Source organism: Tasmannia lanceolata, unplaced genomic scaffold (assembly GCF_043159265.1).
Source record: "Tasmannia lanceolata isolate RefF3 unplaced genomic scaffold, GAP_Taslan_0.1 ptg000012l, whole genome shotgun sequence".
Taxonomy (NCBI): Eukaryota; Viridiplantae; Streptophyta; class Magnoliopsida; order Canellales; family Winteraceae; genus Tasmannia; species Tasmannia lanceolata.
The window spans coordinates 15,131,222-15,157,306 of record NW_027518689.1 but is presented as its reverse complement, the minus strand read 5'-3'; the positions used below and the strand labels follow the sequence as shown (position 1 = coordinate 15,157,306).

The following is a 26,085-nucleotide window of genomic DNA, read 5'->3' as shown; positions in this document are numbered from 1 at the left end:
GGAAGATGAGACTCACCCTATAGTTTGTGAGAAGAACACCTCCATCTTAATTAATCCTTTGGAAAATCTTAGTAATGAAGGTGAATCAATTGAAGAGAGAGGGAATGAGGAAGAGGATCCAAAAGGCAAAAGAATCATTGCAAGCCACCCCTCTACTCAAATTATTGGTGAAGCTTCACTAGGAGTTAAGACTAGGTCTCATTTTAGGACTGTCTGTGGTCACCTAGCATTCATCTCACAAATTGAACTTAAGTCTATAGTAGAAGCAGAAAAGGAAAATGATGAGTTTTGGATGATTACTATGCAAGAAGAGTTAAATCAATTTGAAAGAAACAAAGTAGGGCAATTTTTTCCTAGGTCAAAAGACCATCTTGTAATTGGAACTAGATGGGTTTATAGAAACAAGCTGGATGGAAATAGTGATATCCAAAGAAATAAAGCCCGTTTAGTCACCCAAGGCTACAACCAGGAAGAAGTGATTGATTATGATGATACTTTTGCCCCTGTAGCCAGGTTGGAATTCATTAGAATGCCTCTTGCATATGCATGTTATAGAGGTTTCAAGTTATATAAAATGGATGTCAAGAGTGCATTTCTAAATGGATATATTTCGGAGAAGGTGTATGTAGAGCAACCTCCTGGATTTGAAGACTTCAAGCACCCGGATCATATCTTTAGATTGGACAAAGCCCCATACTCATAGTCCAAATTTATGTAGATGACACCATTTTTGGGGCAACTAATGTGTGCATGTGTGAAGAATTCTCTAATGCATGCAAAATGAGTTTGAAATGAGCATGATGGGAGAACTTAAATATTTTCTTGGTCTACAATTGGTCCACCAATTGGCAAATGGAATCTTCATAAACCAAGAAAAATATACAAAAGAACTGCTAAAGAAATTTGGAAATGGAAAGCTCTCCTCCAAAGTCCACTCCTATGAGTACATCTTCAAAATTAGCAATAGATATCATTGGACCAAAGGTTGATCAGAAACAGTATATGAGAATGATACGGAGTCTTCTCTATCTGACTGCTAGCCGGCCGAATGTCATGTTTAGTTTTTGCCTATGTGTTAGATTTCAGTCAGACCCAAGGGAATCTCATTTGCTCTCTGTAAAAAGGATATTCAAATATTTGAGAGGAACTCCCGGTTTAGGTCTATGGTATGGAAAGTCAAATTCTTTCAACCTAGTAGGATATTCCGACTCTGACTTTGCCGGATGTAGAATTGATAGGAAAAGTACTAGCGGCACTTGTCAGTTCTTAGGGAGATCCTTGGTGCCTTGGTTCAGGAAGAAACAGAACTCTGTTGCTCTGTCTACCATAGAAGCAGAGTACATTGCTGCAGGAGCTTGTTATGCACAAGTTTTATGGATGAAGAACACCCTAGAAGGTTATGATTTGAAGTTCAAATGTGTTCCAATCCACTGTGACAACACTAGTGCAATCAATCTAACCAAGAACCCAATCCAACATTCCCGAACTAAGCATATTGATATAAGACATCACTTTTTGAGAGATCATTCCCAAAAGGAAGATATCATAATCTCTTATATCAATACAAATGATCAACTTGCGGATATTTTCACTAAACCACTAAGTGAAGAAAGATTTTGTGATCTTAGAAATGGTTTAAATATGTGGACACTTGATCAAGTGAAAGAATTTGAATGAAATGCTACTTATATGCTTATCTATATCTACTATATGTACTTGATTGTGTGTTTGCTATTAGATGCATGACTAGATGTCAAACCTTAACATAAAATTCACTTAATTGGTGCCCTTAGCCTTCTTAGTTCCTAAGAGGGAGACGGTACTATCATCTCTAATTAAGACACTTAAAATTTTGGCAGATGTCTACATCTAGTTCATGAACATGCATATTTGGATGCCATTTTGATATATATATATATATATATATATATATATATTTATATATATGCATATCCATAGTTAAATAGGGGGAGTTAAAAGTGAACTAAAAAAAAAGAAAACAAGAATCTTGTGCTATCTATGGCATCTCTCCCTCCCCACTCTTTTTGATGTAACAAAAGGGGGAGAAATTGGACATCTTGATTATGGCTATGCATCGATTGAATCATGGCTATGCATTGATTGGATCATGGCTATGCATTGATTTGATTGTTTGGATCATGAACTATATTTGTAATTCCTCAATGCTTGAATTGACTACTATGCTTATCTTGTGCATTAATAGAAATGCATGCAAGTATAGTACAAATCATAATTAATCATCATTTATGATAAGCATTGAAATACGGGTGTGACAACCCAAGAGGGCGGGTGAATTGGCTATTTAAATATTCTTGGCTTAATTAGATGTTTTCAAGGCTTATATTTTATTTCTCAAAAGCATTACATCTTTGGATTAAGTCATCATTTTTATTTATCAAAATTTTGCTTAAATGACATAATTTTTCATTTCTTTTTAAGCTTTCATCAATTTCTATTTTTAAACTTTCAATTTGATTCTTGAATTTAGAAATTGACCTTTCAACATTTTCTTTATTTACAAAAGATTTTTGTAAAGTCTCTTTTGTTCAAGAATGTTATCATTTGAAAAGAGACATATTTTTCTCATAAATATCTTCAAGTGTTGTCCAAATGCCTTTTGCATTTAAGCATGTTGAAATTTTCTTCAAGATGTTTTGAGTTAAACCACAACACAATAAAATCATTGCTTTTGAGTTCAAGGAAAATAATTTTAAATCATTTTTACTACATTTCCTTGAAATAGAAAATTCCCTTTCAATGACATCAAAAATGTCATGATCTATGGATTTGAGATAGGCTAACATTTTTACTTTCCAAGCTCTATAATTCGTTCCATCAAAGAATGAAGGAATTAGAGCGGATTGGCCTCTCTCAAAATCCATTTGGATTGTCACGGATCTTTTCTCTTGTAGATTTTGAAATTTAAAAATATCTTTAAGAGCCTTAGCTCTGATACCAAATGAAATACAGGTGTGACAACCCAAGAGGGTGGGGGGGGGGGGGTGAATTGGCTATATAAAAATTCTTGGCTTAATTAGATGGATTATTAAAATTACTTTACTAATTAAGCACAAATTAATCTATCCTTTGTTTTAAACAAGCAAGACAAACAATTTAGGATTTAGATATTACTTTATCTTTTATGTGCTCTAACCTTTGATCAATGAATAAGAAACATAAATATGAGTAAAGGGTAGAGTTTACCAATCACCACAAGTGCAAGGGAAAGGAGAAGAAAGAATCAACCACAAGGCACACAATTTATAGTGGTTCGGTCTATCACAAGACCTACTCCACTCTTCCAAGTTTACCTCCTTGGGGACTCTACTAAAAGATGAGATTCTTCAATGGCGAATCTCCAAGCCGTACATCAACTCCTCCAATCTCCAAAGGGGACAAACCCTTTCTGCACAAAGCCTTGCGAGGGGACACTCCCTCTTACACCGGATTCACCTTTGTTACCGGGCCGAATCCAAGACCCTCAATACAATGAAGAACTAAAAATAAAACTCTCTCTTTGCCTCTTGATAGGCGGATTACAAACTCTTAAGCTCGCAAATTCTCCAAAGAATAGATAAAATGTAAAGCTTATGGAGATTCTCTTGATATGATGTAAAAATACAAGTTCAAAGAGGTTTAAGCTTTGGTATAAAAGTTTGGGTTCAAGAAGATAGGATTTAATCTTGCAAAAGGTTGTTTAGATAGGTTTTGATGGTGTATATGTAGCCCATTTGAAAATATGACCGTTTGGGGGCATTTTGGTAATAAACTAGTGAGGTACACCAACCCTGCGCAGGCCCCAATGGCTCTTTTGCCAGACTGGCGCGGTCGACTGAGCCACTGCTGTCGACCTGCCCATGGCTGTCGGCCGCCCAAACAATGTTGGAATGTTTTTGTTTTGACAGAAGCCATTCCGCGGTCGCCCGGGACACCCCTGGTCGACCGGCCTTGTTTGAAAATCCATTTCAACATATAAAGTCAGGAATTTTGGGCCATGGTCTTTGGGCTTTAGTCCTAGGTTTTCAAACACATTTTTGGTTGTGTTGATGGTTTCCAAAGATGTTAAAAAGTTAAGTATGAAAACCATTTGAAAACCTTTTGAAAGTGTATTTAACATAAAATCAAGAGGACTCTAAAATACATTCTAAAAGATGTATACCATGAATCTTCTTGGATTTTCTTTGCTCCTTTGCACTTTCTTGGACTCCTTCAGCTTGTGAGTGTACTTCTTGAACTGATTTGGCTCTTGTGATTTCCTCCAATCTTCAATGCAGGTTGAAAGGTACAGGAGGTGTCACCATGGCTAGTTCAATTCCAAGCTTCTTCTTGACACTTGTTAGGAGCTTGTGGGATCTTCATCTCGAGCTTCTTGATTTGACCATCTTCAAATGAGGATGTCGTTACGGTGAGTGCAAGCTCTTGATCATTATGTGTGTGGATCCGCAAGCCATGTGTTCTTTTGAGTTGTGTAATGGCGATATGACATTAAATTCCTGTATAGAACACAACATCTCAAAGCAACACGTTGGGTTTGGTAGCATCAAAACAAGAAGGTAAGGTGAATGATTGAGGTTATTTTCAGGTTATTTTCGTCTCTTTTTCCCTTATCTTCTATTTCTCTCCCCTTTCGTCTATTTCTCTCCCCTTTTCTCAACTTTTCTTCACGGTGTTGCATCAATTTGGTATCAGAGCCAAAGATCCAAGAGTTTTAGAGCCCAAGATCCAAGTTTCAGGACTTTTTCCATACTTTTCATCCCTACAAATTCCACAAACCAATCCCTAACTGCGTACAGATTTTGAAACCTTCAAATTTCAGCATCACATGCCAAAATCTGAGTATCCGTGTTGGTCGCACAAGCAACCCAGAAATCAGCCACCTAAAGCCATCAATAACCTGAAACCCATCATAAAAAACCCAAACCCTAACTGTAGATCTTCTTAACCCAAAATCCCTACAGCCACCCCTTGCACCGTCCCTTTTCCTTTTTTTTTTTTACAACCTGCAACTCGTATTACAACAACCCGAACTAACCCAGTTGCAGAGAGAACCCCTTTTCCAAATCTATTCCCTAACCTTAACCCTAAAACTCCAACAGTCACTACAACCCTAAAACCCTGCAAATCAATCATCCATAAACCCAAACCCATATCCACCCTGTTACTGCAACCTGTTTGCCATACAGCCACATACAACAGCCTGTTTTAAGTCACCCTTCACCTATAACTTCAAGCCTCCAAACCAACCTTCCCACCAGATCAGCACCTTATCTTCCACCTTCACCACCCTCACCATTTTACCTTGAAATAGTCGTGTCTCCAACATCATTCTGGAGAAATCCTCGCCGCCTTATCTTCCATCTGTTCCGTTGAGTCAGTTGTGGGAGAAAGAAGAAAACTTCTATTCATGGAAGGTTATCTCTTGGAGGTTCCTTGCTGTACAAGTAATTCAAAGAAGGAAAATTAAATTAAAGTGGTAAGTTCCTTTCCTTTCTCCTTTGCTTGTACGACACCCATGCTTTGGTTAAGTGGGTCATGTGACCCCCACTAATTACTTGAATAAAAAAAGGGATAACTTCCACCACAACCCCCTTTATTTACTTAGGACAACCCACTTTTAGGTATATTAAGTACCTTATATTTAGGTATTTTATACCCCGCCCTCTTTGCACTTGGAAACCCCATTCCATTTAGATTACTCACGTGACAATAAATAAGGTGTTATATCTCATCCCCCATCTCCCCTAGGCACCCCATCCCAATTAGGAAAGGCCTATTTCTACCCCGCTCTTTTCAGTAGGCACCCCCCAACAAAAAAAAATTCAGAAAAAAAAAAACAGAAATGTCCGCTCTTCCATCTCTCTCAAAACTCTCTCTCCTCTCTCCGTTAGTTTTTCTCTCTGTCCTTGTTTGGGCTATTTCTGCTCAAAATTGGCCATCGACCTCAACATGAAAGTTGTTCGCGACAACTTTTAGAGCGCATCCAGCCTATTTTCAGCAGCAGACAACAGTTTTCAACACAATTTCAGGAGCCATCTCAGCCATTGATCGCGCCCCTTCTTTCGATCATCAGCTTTCACTCATCCGAATTGGGTTCCGAGATATGCGTTGTGTTCCTTTCGACATGACAAACAAATCAGACGGTTCATTTCAGTTTTCGACGCCGATCCCAATGGCTCCGCCCTATGTTCCATATTTTGACGTGTACGACGATCAATATTTCTAAGACCGCACTCCCTATAGTTATCATGAGACTGTATGTCTACGGTGGATCTATGCTTTGGATGCATATTATGAGTACTATAGCTATGATCACCGAGCGACCATCTACCGGGCGAGAGAAACTGTACGACGACAAGCCGAGAGGCTATGGATAAATCAAATCACGGACCGTCATCACAATTCTTATTTCCGTCGATGGGAGGATGTTCGTGATAAGTTTATAGGTATTTTCGCAATAAGGGCATATCGGTATGAAAGACAATTGATGCGTGAAGCCGCTCAACGAGAAGAAGCAGCTCGCCATGAACAAGAAGCAGCAGCCTGCCGTGCACGTGAAGCTAAAATTGAAGCTGAGAATTTAGAGCGTCGCATGCGTGAATCAGATTTGCAGAGCCGCTCCACTACATCATCCGTCTTACCTGTTACTGATATTCTTACGGGTCCATATGCTAGTAGTGATGAGATCATTGATGTTGAGCCTTTGATTCCATCAGATTCAGATTTAGAATCTGAGATGAAAGATCCGGAGCCAGAGACTCCGTTGATTTCTGAGGTTGACATCATTGAGCATGGCGATTTAAAGATTTCCGCAGGATCGACTGCCGAGCATCTAGAGAGATCTTTTGACACTTCCACTGTAGAGACATATATTGTGTTAGAGCCATGTGAGGCTGATTCTTTGATAATGTCGACCGAGCACCATCATGAGTCAGAAGCGAGTGACGTGACTGTTGAGCCATTCCCTGAGACAGATGATTGCGAGTATATTACAGAGGATTGCTTTATATTTGCGCCGATTGATCAAATTGCCGAGACTTGTGCCGACACAGATGATCTTGTTCTGCAGATTGATCATGAGGTCCATCAGCCTGACATCACTGCCCCAGCTTCAGTCCTAGATGCTGATTTTATCATTGACTCTACTGAGCCTGATGAGATACCAGCGGATGACTTTCATGTTGATTCTCCTGCGCCTATTGTGCTACCGGTTGATGTTGATTATACGGAGGATGTTCCCCGATTGGTACCACCCATAGCTGTTTTGCCGATCACGCTAATCCAGGATGAATATGTTGTCATCTTCCCAGCTTCCCTGATTCTCACGAAAGGCTTGTATTTTGATGATTTTGCGTGGATGCTTTCTTCCATATTCCGCCGCCAGCCTTTCAGATCACTTTCATTTCTGTCTCGAGCATTAGCCATCAGGGTTGCTTCAGACGGATTGCGCCTCCTGCTTCATTGGATTATTTTCATATTTGACCAAGGCGGACTAGAACTCGAGGGCGAGTACTTTTCAACCGGGGGAGAATGATGCAAATATTAGGCCTAAATAAGTGGCATATTTGCCAATTAGTATTTTATTAGGGGTATTTTAGTCATTTGGTTATTTAAAGTTCTTATTTTAGTGGGCTTCTTTAAGAGTTAATGTTTTAGTAGGCTACTATTTCCTAGGTTGTTGTTTGCCTATATATAGGCCTCTTTACAGCTTTATTGTTAACTTTTAATGATTAATAAAGATTGATTGGCTTCTCCCCCTAAAGGTTTCTTCTCGTCCTCTAATTTTGTCTCTTCATCTATTCTCTTCTCTCCCTAAATTCGTCTCTTCTTCAGGTTATTTTCATCTCTTCTTCTCCCATTCTTCTATTTCTTTTCCCTTTTCTCAACCTTTCTTCACGGTGCTGCATCACAAAGACTCAAGAAGACACAAGAAGACTCAAGGTTCAAGTAGTGTGTAATAGTCCTCTTGGCATAGAGTCATTTGCATGAATCCATGTTTTCAAAACCCTTCAAAATGTATTTTGACAAACTTATAAAGGTATTTGAAAACATAGGATAAAAGCCCAAAGACCTTGGCCCAAGACCCAAAACTTTTTATTTTGCAAAAACAGATTTTAAAGACAGGGCCGGTCGACCGGGGTATCCTGGGCAACTGCGAAAGGGTTGCTGGAATCCCAACAATCACCCGTCAAAAGTGGGCCGGTCAACCGAGGACAACCCTGTCGACCGTGGAAATGCTCCTTGAATTTTTTTAGCAGTCCAGGAAGGTCTTGGCGGTCGACCGCCACTAGCTAGGTCGACCGCGGATAGGTTATGAACGAAAATTTAAATCAAACAGAAAGCCCTCGGCGGGCGACCGCGACAACCCCGATCGACCGCGGATGTTCAAAATTCAAAATTAAAAAGCAGCGCCCAATAAGGGTGGTTGACCGCCCCCATCTAGCAAAATAGTCGTTGGGGCTTGCGCGACTTTGTTTTTCTTGGCCTAAAATTTATGGTTTTGCCCCCAAACGGTAATAAATGTACTTGGGCTATTTATACCCTATTCAAGACCATCCAAAGAATCTTTTGAACATTCATCTTGCAAACCCTAGAGCTTTCTCTCTTGAAAACAAAAGGTTTCTTCTTCCTCTTGAAGCATTTATTCTTGCATTTACTTCTTGTCAAGACGCACTCCATAGGGCATTGATTTGCAATCATTAGGAGTGATTGAGAGCATTGAGTGTTTTGTATTTTCCTATCTAGAGGCTTGTGAGCTTTATCTTTTCTTTCCTTTCTTGTATTTGCTAAGGGGAGTTGTACCCTTTGAGGCGGTGTGCGAAGAGAGTTGATTCCTTGGAGGCGGTGTTTGCAAAGAGGGTTTGTTCCCTTGGAGGCGGATTTTCTTGTAAAGGCCCGGAGATTCGGCTTGCGGAATCTCATTACAGTGAAGGAAAATCCCAAGGAAAACATCAAGTACTTGGGTAGTGGAGTAGGTACGTTCGTGACCAAACAACTATAAAATTGCTGTGTGGTTTACTTACTCTTCTCTCCTTCTCTACGGTGTTTGGTAATTTTTCCTTAACTTGAAATATTATCTTGAAGGTTAGCATAATCTAGGTTTAAATCTCACGTTCCTTGTAGTTTTTAGAAGAATTTTTAAATAACCCAATTCCTTTGGGATTTCAACACGATAGTTACATGAAAATAAAAATATCATGAAGTATCCGCTATGAGGATTGGTATCATGTCAGATAGGAAACATTAGGCCTACACCAGTATCGTCGTATCGTAGCTGCTCAAGACAATCTCCATTGCTTTGCCTTTCTATGGTATAATTGTCTCAACAATCAACACTGTCTGTATTTTACCTTAATCTACCATGTATCTAATTTCGTTAGGAAGTTACCAGGTTTGAAAGTGAAGGAGTGGGGAGATTAATGTGTTTGAAGGTTGATGAATAGAAAGGTTTTAGACTGAGTAGGACTAAGACAGAATATATGAAATGTAACTTTAGTAATGTAAGGAGGCGGGACGAGGACGTAGTAAATATGAGTGGACAGGAGGTACCTAAGAGGGATATATTTCGATATCTTGGTTCAATTCTACATAAGGAAGGAGAGATTGAAGAGGATGTTAACCATAGAATAAGAGCAGGTTGGTTGAAGTGGAAGCTTGCCTCAGGAGTTCTGTGCGACCGTAAAATCCCTACCAAGTTGAAGGGAAAGTTTTATAAAACAGCTGTGAGGCCAGCCATGCTGTACGGTTCAGAATATTGGGCCACCAAAAAGCAACATGTGCATAAGATGAGTGTAGCGGAGATGCGAATGCTTAGATGGATGTGCGGCCACACAAGGTTTGATAGAATTAAAAATGAAGACATTCGTAAAAAAGGTGGGGGTGGCTCCAATCGAGGAGAAGATGAGAGAGCACCGCTTAAGATGGTTTGGACATATCCAACGTAGGCCTTTGGATGCCCCGGTGAGAAGAGGTGACTCATGCCAAATTGAGGGAGTAAAAAGAGTAAGGGGTAGACCGAAAATAACATGGGTAGAAACAGTGAGGAAAGACTTAATAGCTAGGAGCATAACGGAGAACATAACCTTGGATAGGATATAATGGAAGAAAATGATCCACGTAGAAGAACCCAACTAGAAGCAGGATTAGAGCCGGGTAGATCCCTTTTACCTTCTTCATGAATTTTTTTCTAAAGGATTCATTTAGCCGACCCCAACTAGCTAGGGACAAAGGCTTTGTTGAGTTGAGTTGAGAAGGTTGATGAATATAATTAGTGCTTTAAAAGGATGAGTGGTAGCGTTATGTTGCAAATAGATTGGCCGGTAGGATTAGGATTTCAAATAGAGTGGATGCTAGGGTTAGACTTTCCAACAGATTGGATGCTAAGATTAGGTGTTGTAGAGAGAGAGAGAGAGAGAGAGAGAGAGAGAGAGAGAGAGGAAAGCCCTCTCTTTTATTATATATAGTCTCGCTTTCTCATATTTACGAGAAGGCCACTTAGAAGTGATTAAAAAAGATGTCTATTATATATATTCTCGTTTTCTCATATTTACAAGAAGGCCACTTGGAAATGATTAAAAACGATGTCTCATCTATGCATAGTAACACTAATAAACAACCCCACGAAATCACACTCTTCTATTATATATAAGCTCGCTTTCTCATATTTATAAGAGTGCCACAAATACGTGATTAAAATAAGATAGGTCTCATCTATGCATGGTAACACCAATAAACCAAAGATTGGGTCCTTGGAAATACTCCCCATGAAGATGGCATGAAGATCTATCCTGCTCAACTTGATTAGAATATCATGTGGATAATCTTTGCAAACACCTTTTGTCTACAATTATTTCAAAAAAAAAAAAAACACCTTTGGCGTACGCATCTGCAACCGGCTCTTTTTTGTTACATAACAGAAAACATTACCTTGGATAGGCGAGAATGGACGAAAATGATCCATGTAGATGAACCCAACTAGTGTCAACTAGTGTCGGGATTAGACTTAGTCAATTTGAGCCGGTAGATTCTTTCACCTTCTTCATGAAAATTTTCTAAAGGATTCATTAGCCGACCCCAAGGCTTAGTTGAGTTGAGTTGAGTTGAAGGTGTGCAAATTTAGACAATCTCCAGCTTCTTCTTGATATTAAGTGTTTTCCATTTCAATATGTTTTGTTTTATCATGCTGAGCTGGATTGTGTGTCCAATATTGATTGCAGACTTATCATCACAGCACGAACTCATAGTTTCTTGAATTCCAATGCCCAAGTCACGCAACAAAACCTTTAATTATAATAGCTCACACACTATGTGCCATGGATATCTAGTCTCCCTATGTGCTTGATCTAGCCATTATTGGCAAGGTTTTAAATTTCGGTTTCGGTTTCAGTTTCGGCCACAGTGGAAATCAAAATATTTCAGTTTCGGTGGAAATTTCGGCCGAAATCTTTTAAATTTCGTGGGAAATTTTCACTTTCTTTAAAATTTCAATGGAAATTACGATGGAAATCTTGGAAAAATGAAATTTCTAAATTTTGACAAAATTTCATAATTTCGGCAAAATCGTTTAAAAAAACGATTCCATACGAATTTCATTTTGGTCTTGGTGGAAATCCGAAATTTAAATCATGACTATTGCTCGCTTTTTACTTTTCCAACTAACCAGGGGTTCGCCTAGCCCAGCTTGCCTAGAAAAAAGTCACATTAGAAAAGATAGGCCTCCATCTGCGCATAATAACAGTAATAAGCTTTATAGGTGGTGTGCTGAGATGTGAAACGAAAGTGGATGCTTGGGTTTTGAAGGGCAAAGAAAAATTGTAGTTCATTTTCAAAAAAAAAGAAAAGAAAAAGAAAGAGAAATTGTAGTTACAGGTTTTCGAATAAGGAGAATAAAGGAGGAATTTTGAGATGTGTGAGACTACCTCTTTTTGATTGAGAGAGGACCTCCTTTTAATCATGAGCACCTTGGCTCTGATAAGTGATACCATAAAACTGCATGAATCCTATGTTTATTGAGTGAGAGAAAGAAGATGACAGGCAGCTAGAGAAGAGACAGACTGGTGGTTGGCATTGAAAGATCTGCCAAGGAAACCAAATTTGAGTACTTTTTGAAGTTCCCATTTTAAGTATTCAAACAAAATGGAAAGGATATAGAAGGATTGTCAGTTTTGATGGGTGCTAGAGTTAATTTATAATTTATTCTCACAGATATTTTGAATATCAAAACCATAGTTACAGGAATAATCTTTAATGTCGTTGGTAGGCAGTTATTGCTTCACTTATCTTTTCCTTCTTCTTTATTGAACTTCCAACATCATGAAGCAACCAGTTACCAAGCTGCTGATTTCTCTGGTTGCTTTTAGTTTGGCTATTTATTATTGGACGGTTTGACTTGTTAAAATTGTACCTGTGTTTATTATTTGAGTAAGCCTATGTATGATCTTAATTCTTTTTAAGGACAATACTTTCAGGAAGGTATTGGGAGAAGGTTGCTGACGAACGCAAGAGGAAACCATATACTATAACTCTTGCTGACAAAAATGCACCAAACAAAGTGTGGAGACAGGTAATACATCGTCTTCTGTTTGTGCTTGTCTTCCAGAATGAACGAGAATATTGGGGAGGCACTATCCATTTTGTCTACGCTGCCTTCTAATTGTGACTTTCTTAAACTGTAGATTGAGGACATGTGCCGGAGCACAAGGGCCTCCGCCGTTCCAGTTGTTCCTGATTCTGAAGGTTATTACGCTGTTCTCCTCAAAGACTAAGTTCTTTTTGAATTTTTTTATGCAACTATCTTGAATTACATTGGCAAGTAAATGATTTATTGAAGGGAATGATTAGGGGGAGTATGAGTACATATGTAGTCCTTGTACATCCGCACCTAAGAAGGATTGGAATTGTGGCTTGTGTGTCACTAGTCGAACGATCAATAAGATCATCATTTAGTACTTTCGATACCTTGACTAAACATTGCTATTCTAAGGGCATTTTATGTCCTTTTACATGAGAGTTAAAAACACATGAAATACCCACTGTGTCGAAATCCCGAAATACGCCTAGAGAAGTAATCTGAAAATAAATTTTCCATCAGGGGCACTAACCTATGCACCCCAGCAAGCCAAACGAAGCAGAAGACCAAACGAAACGAAATTGACAACCATTTTAACACATGCCTCAGAGCCATCACCCCACATCTCTATTCTGTTTCAAATTTATAATTTGTAAAACCTTAAGTACAGTCGCTCATTTCATGCAACAACTACATTTATATCGCCAATGGATTTCGTGAGTTAAGAACTAACAATCCTTCGATACAGGCTATATTGACTATGACATATCTGTTAATTTCTTACTGTTTGTGCCTTTTACTTTGCAGGGACTGATTCAAATCCATTCTCTCTCGATGCATTAGCTGTTTTCATTTTCCGTGTACTTCAACGAGTCAATCACCCGGTACTCTATTTCTCTGTTCCTTTCTCACTTGTATTTTTTCACCTACTTTTTTGCACCACATAAATGGTCGACCAGTTTCATTATACTTATATCCTGCCATGCTTTTATGAAGGGGAATCTCGACAAGTCATCTCCTAATGCTGGTTACGTTCTGCTAATGTTTTATCACCTTTACGAGGGAAAGGTATGATATGATCATATTACTTTTAATATAGTGCAGAATGTATGGTTTCAAGCATTTTCTCTTATCTTATTTCTCTAATCATTGCCCACACATTTCAGAATCGCAGTGAATTCGACAGTGAATTGTCTGAACGTTTTGGCGCACTTGTCAAGATGCCATCGCTGAAGGCTGATAGGTCAGATACTTTCTTCCACTCTAATATACTGGGTATCTTTCCATTCATATATATATATATATATATATATATATATATATATATATATATATATATGGGATTTGCTAAGGTCCATCGCAAAAGGCTTTTCGCGGCTGGTCTGTCGCACGTCTGACCAGCCACCTCCTGAATGTAGACAAAAGCTTTTGTCTACATTCACGTGGTGGCTGGTCAGACGTGCCACAGACCAGCCGCGAAAAGCCTTTTGCGATGGACGCTAGCAATTCCCTATATAGAGAGAAAAAGGGTTTTTGTGCTCGAGCGCAGATAAGCTTATCTCCGCTCGAGCACAAAACCAGGGTGGGCCCACATTTTTGTTGGGATCCAAAGCATTCATTTGATGGGCCCTTTCATGGATAGGGTGTCTATAAAAAATCAGCTCCATTGGACCACCTTAGGATGTCCATTTGTGGGGCCAAAAAATGGGCAGATAGTGGACAAACAGTATCTGTCCATTTTGGGCCCCACAAATGGACACCCTATGGTGATCCAATGGAGCTGATTTTTGGTAGACACCCTATCCATGATGGGGCCTTCCAAATGAATGCTTAGGATCACCCCCCCAATCCCCCCTGTTTCTGTACTTATTTGTGCTCGAGCGTAGAAACCCTTCACAGACACACACACACACACACACACACACACACACACACACACACACACACACACACACACAGGGAAAAGGTTTCTGAGGTATCGCTCACCCTGAGCAGCCCTCTAGATACCCTATCTCCCATAGTTGGTTGACTCATCCACCCCATTAGTTTTGTAGGTTATAGGTAGGGTTAGGGTTAGGGTTATGGGTTATGGTTTGCTAGGAATACCTAATCTATGTAAGGTTTTATAGAATGAATGTAGGTGGTGTTTTATAGAGGGCTGCTCACCCTGCGCGATACCTCAGAAACCTTTATATATATATATATATATATATATGAGAATAGTTTTTCTGAGCTCGAGCTTGGATAGCTTATTTGAGCTTTAGCGTCAAAAACTCATGTGGGCCCATGTTTTTGGGGGGATCCAAACTCCAAAGCATTCATTTAAAAGGCCCTATCATGGATAGGGTGTGTACCAAAAATCAGGTACATAGGATCATCCTAACCCTTCCATTTGTGGAGGAAAAAATGGACAGATACTGTTCCTCCACAAATCTGCCCATTTTCCCTCCACAAATGGATGGTTTAGGGTGATCCAATGGAGCTGATTTTTTGTGGACACCCTATCCATGATAGGAGCTTCCAAATGAATGCTTTGGATCCCCCAACAATGTGGGCCCACACCTCTTTTTGAGCTTAAGCTCAGATAAGCTTATCTGAGCTCTAGCTAAGGAACACTACCCTCTCTCTCTCTCTCTCTCTCTCTCTCTCTGTATATATATATATATATATAGGGATTTGCTAGCGTCCATCGCAGAAGGCTTTTTGCGGATGATATGTTGCATGTGACAGCAACCACCTCATGAATGAAGACGAAATCTGCTGAAAAGTGAACCTTGGTGGCTGCTGTCACATGCAACAGACCATCCGCGAAATGCCTTCTGTGATGGACGCTAGCAAATCTCATATATATATATATATATATATATATATATATATATATATATATATATATATATATAGAGAGAGAGAGAGAGAGAGAGGATAATGTTACTGATTATCTGAGCTCGAACGCAGAAACAGGTGTGGACCCACATTGTTGGGGGATCCAAAGCATTGTTGGGCCCACAATGCTTGTCCATTTTCCCCTCCACCCTTGATTGGGTTAGGATGATCCTATTGATCTGATTTTCGGTACACACCCTATCCATGGAAGGGCCTTCCAAATGAATGCTCTGGATCCCCCAAAAAATGTGGGGCCACATGTGTTTTTGAGCTTGAGCTTAGATAAGCTTATCTGAGCTCGAGCTCAGGAACACTTTCCTCATATATATATATATATATATATATATATATATATATATACTGGGTATCTTGTACTTACATTTTTTCAGTGAGTTGTATTTCATGGTATCTTGGACATAATCTGTAGTTCTTCTGCCAGATTTAAAATAGAAAAAATGGCATATTGATGTATATGGAAAACAAAAGTTCTTCCTTTGTAGAGGTTTAATTTCGGGAAAGACATGAGTGCATCTGAAATTTTGTTGTTGTATTGAAATGCGTCTTCAATCTTATTTAGGTTATGGTGCTTGCCTAATTTATCATTCACATTCAATCTTATTTAGGTTATGGTCCAATAGGGTTCTCACACTCTATTCGACGGGTGCGGAGGGCGAGTAAGCTAGTCCAAGAGAGTAGGATTCGTTTAGCCAGTTGGAATATAGGTTCACTAACAGGTAAGTTGAGGGAATTAGTTGATAGACTGAGTAGAAGGGGAGTTAATATAGCTTGTCTTCAGGAGACAGAATGGGTAGGAGAAAAAACTAAGGAAATAGAAAATACGGGTCTTAAGTTATGGTATACAGGGAAGGAGAGGAACAGAAATGGTGTAGGGATCATAATTGATAAGAGCCTAAGAGATGAGGTTGTAGATGTTAAAAGGAAGGGTGATAGAATTATTCTAATTAAATTAGTATTAGGTGAAGAGACGATTAACGTTATTAGTGCGTATGCCCCGAAAATAGGATTAAATGATTCTGCTAAGAGGCAATTTTGGGACGATATGGATGAAGTAGTCTAAGGAATACCACATGGAGAGAAGTTATTTATAGGAGGAGATTTAAATAGTCATGTGGGAAGAACTAGTGGAGGTTTTGAGAGGGTTCATGGAGGATTGGGTTTTGGCAGTAGGAATGAGGTAGGAGAAGATATTTTAGGGTTTACAGTGGCATATGATTTGATGTTAAGAAATACTTTTTTTAAGAAAAGATATTCACACTTGATAACCTTTAGCAGTGGCAACAATTGTAGCTAGATAGATTTTATCCTCACTAGGAGAGAGGACAGAGTTGCATGTAAAGATTGTAAAGTCATACCCGGGGAGTGTTTAGTCACACAACATAGGCTGGTGATGTTGGATATATGCATCAAACGTTGGAGGAGAAAAGATAGAGATGTTAGACATCCGAGGACTAGGTGGTGGGATCTCAAAAGGGAAAAACTAAAGATGTTTAAGGATAGACTGCTTAAAGAAGGACCTTGGAGTCTTAACGAGGGAACTAATATTATATGGAATGGGATGTCTAGTTACATCAGGAAAGTGGCTAGGGAGGTACTTGGAGAATCTAAAGGAAGTGGGCCGCCGTCTAAAGATACATGGTGGTGGAATGTGGAGGTCCAAAAGGCGATTAGATTTAAAAGCGTTATAAATATTTGCATAAGTGTAGAGATGAGGAGAACATTGAGAAGTATAAATTGGCAAGAAAAGAAGCTAAGAAGGCAGTAAGGGAAGCTAGAGGCAAGGCATATGAGAATTTGTACCACAAGTTAGGGATGAAAGAAGGTGAAAAAGATGTCTACAAGTTTGCTAAGATAAGAGAAAGGAAGAGCAGTGACTTGAATCATATAAAATGTATCATGGACGAGAATCAAAGATTGCTAGGAAAAGAAAACGATGTTAAAGAGCGGTGGAGAAGTTACTTCGATAAGTTGTTTAATGGAGAACCTATAGCGAATTTGGGAGAACTTGATAACGCTTTTGATGATACAAATCGGATGTTTGTTCGTAGAATCCAAACATCAGAGGTAAGAGTAGCTATGAAAATAATGAAATTAGGTAAAGGCTAGGGGGCCTGACAGGGCCTGACGATATTCCTATTGAGACTTGGAGATGCTTGGGTGATGTGGGTTTGGTTTGGTTAACTATATTTTTTAATAATATTTTAAAGACTAAGAAGATGCCTGATGAGTGGAAGAAAAGTTCATTAGTACCTATTTATAAGCATAAAGGGGATATTCAGAGTTGTACCAATTACCGGGGAATTAAGCTAATGAGTCACACCATGAAGCTTTGGGAGAGGGTAATTGAGCATAGACTAGGAAAAGAGACTAATGTGTCAGAGAATCAGTTTGGCTTCATGCTCGGACGGTCGACTATGGAAGCTATCTTTTTGATTAGGCGATTAATGGAGAGATTTAGAGAAAATAAAAAAGGACCTTCATATGGTTTTCATTGATTTGGAGAAAGCGTATGATAGGGTTCCTAGGAGTGTTATGTGGTGGGTTCTTGAAAGGAAAAAAATGCCTACTAAATATGTTGATGTGATTAAGGATATGTACGATGGAGCAGTAACTAGTGTCAGAACCACGGATGGCACGTCTAGTGAGTTTCCAATTACAATAGGACTGTGCCAAGGATCAGCTCTAAGCCCTTATCTTTTTACGCTAGTTATGGATGAGCTTACGGAGGGTATCCATGATGAGGTGCCGTGGTGTATGTTATTTGCAGATGACATAGTATTAATCGACGAAACCAAAGCAGGAGTAAATGCTAAATTAGAGTTATGGAGAACTACTTTGGAATCTAAAGGCTTTAGACTGAGTAGGACTAAGAGAGAATATATGGAATGCAACTTTAGTAATGTAAGGAGGCGGGACGAGGACGTAGTAAATATGACTGACATGAGGTACCTAAATGGGATATCTTTCGCTACCTTGGTTCAATTCTACATAAGGAAGGAGAGATTGAAGAGGATGTTAACCATAGAATAAGAGCAGGTTGGTTGAAGTGGAAGCTTGCCTCAGGAGTTCTGTGCGACCGTAAAATTCCTACCAAGTTGAATGTAAAGTTTTATAAGATAGCTGTGAGGCCAGCCGTACAGCTATGTTGTACGGCTCAGAATGTTGGGCCACCAAGAAGCAGCATGTGCATAAGATGAGTAGCGGAGATGCGAGTGCTTAGATGGATGTGCGGCCATACAAGGTTAGATAGAATTAAAAATGAAGACATTCCTAAAAAGGTGGGGGCGGCACCAATTGAGGAGAAGATGAGAGAGCACCGCTTAAGATGGTTTGGACATATCCAACGTAGGCCTTTGGATGCTCCGGTGAGAAGAGGCGACTCGTGCCAAATTGATGGAGTAAAGAGAGGTAGGGGGAGACCGAAAACAACTTGGGTAGAAACAGTGAGGAAAGACTTGATAGCTAGGAACATAACAGAGAAAATGACCTTGGATAGGATAGAATGGAGGAAAATGATCCACATAGAAGAACCAACTAGAACCAGGATTAGAGCTGGGTAGAGTCCTTCTACCTCCTCCATGAATTTTTTCTAAAGGATTCATTTAGCCGACCCCAACTAGTTTGGGACAAGACTTTGTTGAGTTGAGTTGCATATTCTCATTTTTTCCCTAAGAGATGTAAAAGAATAATCAACCACTAATATTTGCACTCACCAATTCACATTGTAATGTATACTTGATGGAATGTGTTCCTATAAGCTATAACTTGGCAAGCCTTTTCCATGAAACACGGTTTAATGGTTACAAAAGGTTTCATGTGTCTACTAGTCAACCCTTGAACATATTCCGTAGCCAGTTATCCCTTATATTATGTGTAGCTGACAAAATATTAGTAGTTACTACTTTCAAACTTGGTATTCCATTTCAATGTCCGAGCTTGTAATTTTGATAATATTTTTATTAGAATTATTCAACATCTTGAAATAACAATATTGTCGGATCAGATTTTAATTTTTTGATATACGAATTCACTTCATTGCTTCTCCAATTAGATGCATGAATTTTTTCCAATAAATTTAATGGGTTTATTAGTATTTGCTTGTAACTTAGTTGGAAAGCACCGTAGAACTTCATTGGGGAATTTTCCTTGAGTTTCACAATTAGTCCTTCAGAGACTGACTAGTTGCCATGCAATTATTCTTATTGTAGTTCATTCCTTATCATTGGTTTTGTGCCTCTAGGACTCCTCTACCTGATCCAGTGAAATCCGTATTAGAAGAAGGCATTAATTTATACAAGCTTGACACCAACAGGCATGGAAGGTTTGGAAGAAATCTTATCAACTCTCTTTTTTGTGTTAAAGTGCTCTTTTTTTATTCTTATGTTTGATGAATGTATGTCAAAACCTTGTAGAATGAAGACTGACTATTACCATTTCAAGAAAAAAAATAAAGACAGCCTATTGCTTCTAATTATTGAGCAGTAATATTGTTATTGCACATGGACCGGAAAAAATACCCAGTGGGGGCTTGTTCAATGATCCAAATCATTTACCTGTTGATCCCTTCTATGGGTGGGCTGTGACCCAAAAATCTTGCTTACCAGACGATCCTAACCCTTAGATTTGTGACCTTTAAATGGTGAGCTGAAACTAAAAATGGTAACATCATACGAAGGGAAAGTCTCCACAAATCAAAGGGTTGAGATAGTCCAAAACAAGAGATATGTGGGTGCGGCCCATCTATAGCAGGTCCCAACAAATGAATGGTTTGGATGACTATTAGGTGGGCCCCACATTTACTTTTCCTTGCTAATGTAATTCCAAGGAAATTCATGCGTACCATATAACAGATCCTAGTTGTCAATGAAAAGCCTCATGGGCTCAATACATTGTTAATTGAGCAAAATGACAATTATAACCTTGCATAAAATAAAAAAGTAATAAAAAAGAAACATAATCTTAGTCATCCCTTTATATCTTTTTAACGGTTTAAACCAATTATGAAAGCCCACTCGAGTACATTTTATGATCATCATGTGAAGAGGATGTACCGCTAAAACCTCACCTGTCTTGTTTGTGGGATCACTGATTTTAGCACTTGTTCAGGGGTATTTTAATAAATCTCTAAAAAGAGAAAATGGTATTTTTGTCTTAAGCAAAAACAGAACTAACCAAAAGGGATCATTCTATTGCTACTAGGCATACGGCAACCAACAAGGTGTATTTGCTTCAAGGGTGAAGCAGTCATGCCTTCCTTGCTTCTCTTACATTATGTATTATTGACTAAAATCTGTGAAAGGCTACAAAGAGTCAAAGACGATGGTTATGTTTTGAAATTTCAATTTAATTAGTACAAAGCATTTTAGCGTTGTCATACTGACATGTTACGCTTTTCTTTTTATAAACACTCAGATCTAGATTGCAACCGACCAAAGGATCATATGCAAAGGAATGGACTCGATGGGAAAAACGGCTGAGGGAGATTTTGTTTGGAAATGCCGAGCATCTCAATTCTATTCAGGTAGATATCTCCATATTTTTCTCTTTGAAATATTTTACTGATTTTTATGATACAATCTGTAGTCAATTATATCAACTAACACTTGGGTGATAAACTAGTGACATGGTACCTGTCCAAATTAATCTGGAAAAATTAATCTGGATATTCATGGAACTGTGCATGTGACACACATTTTGAGTAATAAAAAACTTTGATCTGGTAAGCCATTACCAAGAGACACTACTGGAATAAGTCCCATATTGAGAGAGAGAGAGAGAGAGAGAGAGAGAGCCTCTATCTTTCTCCCATGTATAGATTTGTATTCATATGGCTATCAATGGTTAGTTATATGCATAGTATCTTAAACATGTTCATCATGAATTTACATCAGACATTTAATCACTCTAATAATTGTCAAGAGAATATGTTCATCACTGAATGCAACTCCACCATATTATCGAGTAGTTTGCTAGAAATTGAATGTCAGAATTCTCTGTTGTTTGCTGTAGTTGAGCTTGCCCGAGGTTTATGACAACTTATTTCAAAACAGGAGTCTGCAGAGCTTCTAAATCCAAGAAAGTGTCTGTTACATTTAACTATTGTTGCTTTAATCCTACGGCTATTCTAACACATCTCCATCTGTTCCAGGTCCCGTTTGATTTTGCCATCAAACAGGGGCTAGAGCAACTACGAGCTATTGCAAAAGGCGAATATAAAACACCTGCTAGAACCGAGAAGAGGAAGTTTGGAAACATTGTCTTTGCTGCAGTTACTCTACCTGTTACAGAAATCAGGAGCCTTTTAGCTAAGGTATGTATCCAATTTAAATAGGGAAATGATATCAGCACAACCATGTTTTGATATTTGCACTAACCCGTCTTGTCTTTTATTATTTAAAGAGCTGTCAAAGGTTATTACAGTTCCCAAAATGCTCTCACAAGCAAATTAAAAGGAAAAGACAAGGTAGGTTTGTGCAATTGTTAAAACATGGTTGTGCTGATATCATTTCTCTTTAAATATTAGCTGGAGGGAAATTTCTGAATGTCCCCCTCGTATGTAACAACCAAAGCCATCCAAACTTTTGCCAACAGGAATTGTCACATGATGAAGGAGCTGTTTAGCCTTCAACTTATATAGTACTAGTATTCTGAGCCCATGCTATGCATGAGGTAAAATGGTGGGCTTCACACCATCGAAACCTGAGTAGTAAAATGGTAGGCCCCACCCTAATGCATAGGTTTGGGTAGAGACGGTGGACCCCACCTCATCAATAGGATTAGGGGTAAAATGGTAGGGCCCACCCAATGAGATGGAGGGCCCCACCACATCAAAACATTAGGTGTACAATGGTATGTTCCATCCCATACAAAACATAAGGTGTAAAACAGTGTATTCTCATCGTTGTAAAATGGTGGGCCCCACCATATGCATGGGTTTGGGTGGAGATGGTGGGCCATCCTTTTTTATTTGGTTGGCCTCGCTCATGCGAGGCATGGTTATCAAATTTTGGACTCCACCCTATCCAAACAAAACATGAGATATAAAGAAAGGTATTCCATTGAAAATACTTCTTGGAAAAGCAATGGAAAGAAACATGCTTAGCATATATTATAGATGCATAAATAGAAGCTGTCTCAATTAACCAATTTTCTCGTCTATCCAAACAGTTGGCCGAGTGTAATCCGAAAGCCAATGAGTTCCTCAAAAGGAAGGACATGGAGTACAGTCTGAAGAGAGCCCATGTGACTCTAGCTCACAAGAGAAGTCACGGGGCTACAGCTGTTGCTAGTTATGGTGTGTTTGTCGGCCAACAGGTTCCCATCAACCTTACAGCACTGCTCTTCTCCGATAAGACTGCTGCTCTGGAAGCCCAACTTGGGTCTATCAATGGTGAAAAGATAACCTCAAAAAACCAGTGGCCCCACGTTACCATCTGGACAGGGGAAGGGGCCGCAGCAAATGATGCCAACATGTTTCCACAGTTGCTTTCAGAGGGCAAGGCAACTCGTCTCGATTTTGACCCACCCATCACCATATTGAGCGTCTTGGAATTCTATTGAGTGTGTTGGGTGAGCCCAGAAGGGGTTATTGATTGATCAACAAATACAGATACACCCCCTCTAGTTTCTAACACATTCGACTCCAACCCTGACCCTGAAAATGTAACAAGTACATGTCCTGAAGTTTTTTTCAACCTGACGGACCAGATCGTGAGGCGGAAATGACAAAAATGCCCTCGTCTTCCTCAACAGAAAATTAGGGGTTTCAGACTTAAAATTGAAAATTAGGGTTTGTTTATTTATCAGCATAAACCCTCTATTTATGAGTTTTGTTTGTTATCATTCACACCCTTATCATGATTTGCGCATAACCCTAATATTTTAGGCCCTTTTTCATTTTTATCTATGTTTTTTTCTTGAAATGTGGGTTTGATGTAGCCGTGGCCGTGGGTAGGCCTGTAAATGGACATTCGAAAATTCGATTACCGTCCGCATCCGAATTCGTTTAAAGCGAATATTATCCGAATCCGTTTCAAGCGGATATTATTCGAATCCGTTTATGAGATATCCAGTTCTTAGCAGATACGAATCTGGTAAATGGTACATCCGATCCGTTTAACATCCGAATCCGAGAAGTACATCCGTTTATCTCGAATATCCGGATCTAGATCCATATATCCGAATCCGTATTCGGAATCATTTTATTTTTATTAATATTTATTATTAATAATATCATCAAATAAGATTTACATTTTTAGGGAGAAACACCTCAAATATAATTAGATTTATATTTTTGCCATCGATATATATATATATATATATATATATATATATAGAGAGAGAGAGAGAGAGAGAGAGAGAGAGAGAGAACGGTTCCTACACATGTGTAGAGTTCTCTACACAATAGCTTAAAATACAGTGGGGGCCCACATTGTTTGGGTGATCCAAACCATCCATTTTAAAGGCCTTCACATAGATAGGGTGTCTACAAAAAAATAGATCCATAGGATCATCTCAACCCTATGATTTGTGGAGGTAAAATGGACGTCTTTAAACCTTAACAAATTAGTCTATTTGTTGCCTCCATAGTTCGAATGGTTAGGATGATCCTATGGATCTGATTTTTTGTGGACACCCTATCTATGTGAGGGCCTTAAAAATGAATGGTTTGGATCACCCAAACAATGTGGGCCCCCACTGTATTTTAAGCTAGTGTGTAGATAACTTGTCTACACATATGTGTGTAGGAACCGTTTTCTCATATATATATATATATATATATATGCAGATTTGTGGACAAACTGTGTTTGTCCATTTTTCCCCATTTTTCCTCCACATTTGGATGGTTAGGATGATCCTATGGATCTGTTTTTTTGTGGACACCCTATCTAGGTAAAGGCCTTTCAAATGAATGGTTTGGATCACCCAAAAAATGTGGGCCCCCACTGTTTTTAATCCGACCGAGTAGATAACCTTATCTACTTGACCGAGTACGCTCACCTTTCCATATATATATATATATATATATATATATATATATATATATATATATATATATATATATATATATATATATATATACAACTCCCTAGTTTGCAAAATAATTGGTAAATAGTCCTTAAGAATCACGTAATAGAGTGAGCCTTCGATCTATGGAGGTTTCCATAATAGAGTGAGCCCTTCCCGTAAAATAGTGGAAGATCGTGTTTCTCCAACTAGTGTTATATGATGTAAGCCTTTATAGTCCCATACTTTTCTATAACTACTCTACGGACCATAACATAGGATGATCCAAACCGTCCGTGTGATGGGACATAGTGTAAAGACTAAATAGGTTGTTTTCCAAAAATTATTTCCATACGGTATTAGGTTGGGAGGGCTAGGATCATCCTATAGAAAAAATTTTGTGTCTGGCTTTTGCATGAGAAAACAGCCAAGTCAGCTGAATTAAATGAATAAGACAAAATTTGTAAAAAATTGAGCCTCTGTGGCTGTACTCACATGCAAAAGTCAGCCGTGAAATTGTGTTTGGGGAAATTGCCTAGCAAATCCTTAATTGAAGGGATTTGCTAACAATTTCATGGAAAGCCATTTCGTAACCGGCTTTTGCATGTGAAAACAGCCGGGCCCATGCTCAATATAGGGCTTTTGCTAGATTCCATAGGTTCTTTTGTTTGTATGTATTTATTCCCTATGGGCCATGCTCCCATGTTCAATTATTTTTTAGTCAATTTAAGAAGGGTAATGATAAATTCGCACCCCATGCAGTACACATACGCACTCCTTTTGGCAATTTTTGACAACTTTGTTTTGACTAAAACCACATGGTTTCTTTAAAACCATGGGCTAGTTTTCACATTCTCCAACTAAATATTACAACCCATGTGACTTGTAAGAAATTTGGGTGAAATTTTTGCCCAAATTTCGTCCAACCTATCATTTCGCATTAATTTTATGACTATCCATGTGACTTGTACGGAATTTAGATGAAAGAGGGTTTTCTCATTAATTTTATGATTACCACTTACCAGTGGTAGAGGATAATCAAGATAAATAAAAAGAGAGGAAATGTAACAAATGAAGGGCTGAGATTAGTTATGGTAAAAGAGCCCTGGGTATAAAACTCTAAGCAGAGCTCGTGGGAGGGATTTTTTTTCTTTTGCAGACAAAAGAGAACGAGGGAGAGAGGGAGGGAGAGAAGGGATCGAGCCTCCAAGCTTCGGCAAGATCATCTTCTCCGGCAAATCTCCGCCGGAATCCGGCCACGCCTCTGGCCTTGCCTCCTTTACTGCCACTACTATCACCAAAACCCTCTTCTTAAACCCCATTTCTGTCCATTAAAACCCAAGATTCCCTGCAAACCCAATCTCCATTGCTACCTTAGCTTATACCTTTATCTCCTTCTACCTTCTCCCCAGCACTAAATCTAAACCCCAATCCTCCATTTTCGTTCATCTGAAGCCCTATTCTCTAATCTCTGAACCCTTGAAATTGACCCCAATCCTCCAAATCTAGGATATTTGGGCTTAGATCTGTCTATCCTAAGCATAGATCTATGCACCTTGGACCAGAAGCTGGGTCATTTCCTTTATCAGTGT

General features: G+C 38.9%; 1 protein-coding gene across 3 annotated transcripts in view; it reads left to right on the top strand.

Annotated features, from left to right (window-relative positions):
• The window catches only part of LOC143887641 (tRNA ligase 1-like), a 104,839-nt gene extending 81,430 nt beyond the window's left edge, over nt 1-23,409 (top strand). For all 3 annotated transcript variants that reach the window (XM_077391753.1, XM_077391752.1, XM_077391754.1), the window contains 9 exons: nt 12,486-12,580; nt 12,693-12,753; nt 13,394-13,470; nt 13,583-13,654; nt 13,753-13,829; nt 19,728-19,808; nt 20,900-21,008; nt 21,636-21,797; nt 22,655-23,409. In XM_077391753.1, the coding sequence (XP_077247868.1) occupies nt 12,486-12,580; nt 12,693-12,753; nt 13,394-13,470; nt 13,583-13,654; nt 13,753-13,829; nt 19,728-19,808; nt 20,900-21,008; nt 21,636-21,797; nt 22,655-23,047 (1,127 nt within the window). In that variant the 3' untranslated portion in view covers nt 23,048-23,409. The remainder of the gene's footprint in view (nt 1-12,485; nt 12,581-12,692; nt 12,754-13,393; nt 13,471-13,582; nt 13,655-13,752; nt 13,830-19,727; nt 19,809-20,899; nt 21,009-21,635; nt 21,798-22,654) is intronic.
• The last annotated feature ends 2,676 nt before the right edge of the window (nt 23,410-26,085 follow it).